Raw genomic sequence first — 1,514 nt, forward strand, 5'->3', positions numbered from 1 at the left:
CCTTTTTTGCAAAACCAAGAACGAGAACATAGGTTTACTCTACAGGTGATATTTTATACTCATTTTGACATAGACTCAATAGCACAATTAATGGAGATTAACTTTTTTTTTTTTTTCATTTTTAGCATGCCAAAAGTCAAGCACTACAAAGTGATGAGCATAGGAAAAAACTACACTATTGAACTGGAAAAACCTGTGAGTAGATATTTCTTTCTTGTTAATGTTCTCCTAATTCCTGGCAAACTTACTTTATGGACTCTAAGGAAAGATGGAAAAATAGATTTCTTGCCTAGCAACCTAGTGCTGGTGAAAAAAAAGCAGCAGATATCCAGAGTGAGGAGTGAGATATAAGAACAGTCAGATGAAGCAGAATAAAAGATAATCCATTTGCAACTATTCTTTCTCTGCAAGACTTTATTAACATAATTGCTTCTGAGAGAGAAAAAAAAAATTCTTTCCTAAATTTCATTTATTTTGTTATTGTTGAGAATATGCAGAGCAAAATATACACCAATTCAGCAGGGTTGTGTACAATTTAGTGACATTGATTACATCCTTTGAGTAGTGCAACCATTCTTACTTTCTTTTTCTGAGTTTTTCCTCTATCGTTAAGAAAAACTGATCCTTAATATTCTTATCTAATATTTTGTGTGGCTGTTGTCAACTTGGTCTCATAAAGATAATTTTTAGAAGAGCATAATGCTCAAGGCAGACCTTTTTTACTACATAAACTCAATTATTGTCTAGTTTTAAGATAACTTCAGAAGGGGAAGTTTTTTACTAGGTAAAGCTAAATTATTGTTTGGTTTTATGATGCACTTAACTTTTTTATAAAAAATACATTTTATTGAAATATAATTTATGTACAGTGAAATATACAAAACTAAATTGACATGGGTCAATGTATTTTTTTTTTCAGTATTCCCTTCCCACCCCTCCCACCCCTGGCAACCAACAAAGAAAGTTTCCCTCCATATATAAACCTTCCCAGACCCTCTACAACAATGGCTAATACTATATTTATCCATCTGTGATTGATTGATTTCAGTCAGCATGTTGTTGTTGTTGTTGTTATGTGTTGAGTCAGCCCCGACTCATAGCAACCCCTCCTTGGCAGTATCACTACAGAAGTAGATTGCCCTATCTTCCTTCCCAGGAGTGGTTGGTGGGTTTGAACCGCCAGCCTTCTGGTTAGCAGTCAGCATAAGGTTCTCCAAATTCATCCATATTGTGGGGTTTTGCAGACTCTACATTATTCTTTAGTGCTTCATAGCATTCCATTGTGTGTATGTACCATAGTTTGGTCATCCACTCTTCCCCTATAAATCTTAGAGATAAGTCCCTTGCCAGATAAGTAATTATCAGCAAATATGAATTTGTTGCTGTCATTTTTGTTATGTGCTTTTTCATTGTGTCTATTTCTTTGTTCCATACAATTCTATGCTGAGCTCATTTTGTTTATGTTATCACTTCCTTCATTGCTATTGTTTTAGTATTTGCTGAATATTTATGCT

General features: G+C 33.9%; 1 protein-coding gene across 1 annotated transcript in view; it reads left to right on the forward strand.

Annotated features, from left to right (window-relative positions):
- Positions 1 to 1,514, forward strand: part of STAP1 (signal transducing adaptor family member 1) — a 114,273-nt gene that overhangs the window by 47,084 nt on the left and 65,675 nt on the right. The window contains exon 7 of the mRNA XM_007942799.2: positions 126 to 195. Within this exon, the coding sequence (XP_007940990.2) occupies positions 126 to 195 (70 nt within the window). The remainder of the gene's footprint in view (positions 1 to 125; positions 196 to 1,514) is intronic.

The sequence above is a fragment of the Orycteropus afer genome, unplaced genomic scaffold (genome assembly GCF_000298275.1).
Source record: "Orycteropus afer afer isolate SDZICR_OR568_19922 unplaced genomic scaffold, OryAfe1.0 scaffold00098, whole genome shotgun sequence".
NCBI classification, from domain to species: Eukaryota; Metazoa; Chordata; class Mammalia; order Tubulidentata; family Orycteropodidae; genus Orycteropus; species Orycteropus afer.